Genomic DNA, 1,116 nt, shown 5'->3' on the forward strand with positions numbered 1-1,116 from the left:
GGCTAGGGCACTGCCCCCTTGTGTTCAGGCGGTGTGTGCAGCTGCTGTGGCAGTTGAGGCATCTGCTGATGTTTTGCTGTTCCATCCACTGAAGCTTATGGTTCCACATGCGGTTGACATCCTTCTCTTGCAAAGCCGTCTCACCTCACTGTCACCAGCAAGACAAATCACATACACAGCTCTTTTGTTATCACAACCACACATTACCATTCACAGATGTAATGTTTTAAACCCTGCCACTCTTTTGCCATTGCCTACTGATGGTACACCACATGACTGTGTTGACCTGTCTGAAAAACTCCAGCTTCCTCGTCCTGATTTGCAGGACACGCCCCTTGAGACAGGTCCAACATGGTTTGTTGATAGTTCCTCTTCTAAGGCCCCTGATGGAAAGAATCTAACTGGTTTTGCTGTGGTACAGCTCCCTGATATTGTCATATGTGCTGAACAGCTCCCAGGACATTTCTCTGCTCAAGCTGCAGAAATCATCGCTCTCACCACGGCTTTTCGGTTAGGCGAGGGTAAAGAAGTTACCGTCTATACTGACAGCCAGTATGCTTTCTCCACTTTGTTTTATTTTGCTAAACAATGGGAACAAAGGGGCATGACCACTTCCACAGGCAAGCCTGTCACACATGCAACATTACTAAAAGAACTTTTGCACAAGATAATGCTACCTTCACGATTAGCTGTTTGCAAATGTGCTGCACACACAGGAGGGAAAGACTTGATTAGTATGGGTAATCACCTTGCCGACATTACTGCTAAGGCTGCAGCTGCTGGACACCATTCACACTCTCATTTCCTGTCACACACTGACTTTGAAATAGATTCAGACATTCTCTCATCAACACAAGAACATGCACCTCGAAGTGAGAAAAAGTCATGGTTGAACAGGGGTGCCATTAAAACACAGTTTTGGGTAATTAAGAACAAACCTATCCTACCTAGATCTCTTTTTCACGCTGCAGCTATTTCGACACATGGGCTTTGCCACGTGTCGACAGGGGGGATGATTGAAATAATTCACAAATTCTTTTTCACAATAGGTTTAGAGGCTTATTTAAAACAGTTTTGTAAACAATGCACAGTTTGCATTAAACATAACCCCAAGGG

General features: G+C 44.8%; 2 protein-coding genes across 2 annotated transcripts in view; both read left to right on the top strand.

Annotated features, from left to right (window-relative positions):
• The window catches only part of LOC106532048 (uncharacterized), a gene marked incomplete in the record, with an annotated part of 1,817 nt that extends 1,626 nt beyond the window's left edge, over positions 1-191 (top strand). Inside the window, 1 exon segment of the mRNA XM_014028034.1 lies at positions 92-191.
• Positions 61-1,053, top strand: LOC106532045 (uncharacterized; the record flags this gene model as incomplete). Its single annotated transcript, XM_014028031.1, is given in 1 exon segment — positions 61-1,053. A coding segment is annotated over 1 exon segment (956 nt), but the record flags the coding sequence as incomplete, so codon positions are not given.
• Between the last annotated feature and the right edge of the window lie 63 nt (positions 1,054-1,116).

The sequence above is a fragment of the Austrofundulus limnaeus genome, unplaced genomic scaffold (assembly GCF_001266775.1).
Source record: "Austrofundulus limnaeus strain Quisiro unplaced genomic scaffold, Austrofundulus_limnaeus-1.0 Scaffold712, whole genome shotgun sequence".
NCBI lineage: Eukaryota > Metazoa > Chordata > Actinopteri > Cyprinodontiformes > Rivulidae > Austrofundulus > Austrofundulus limnaeus.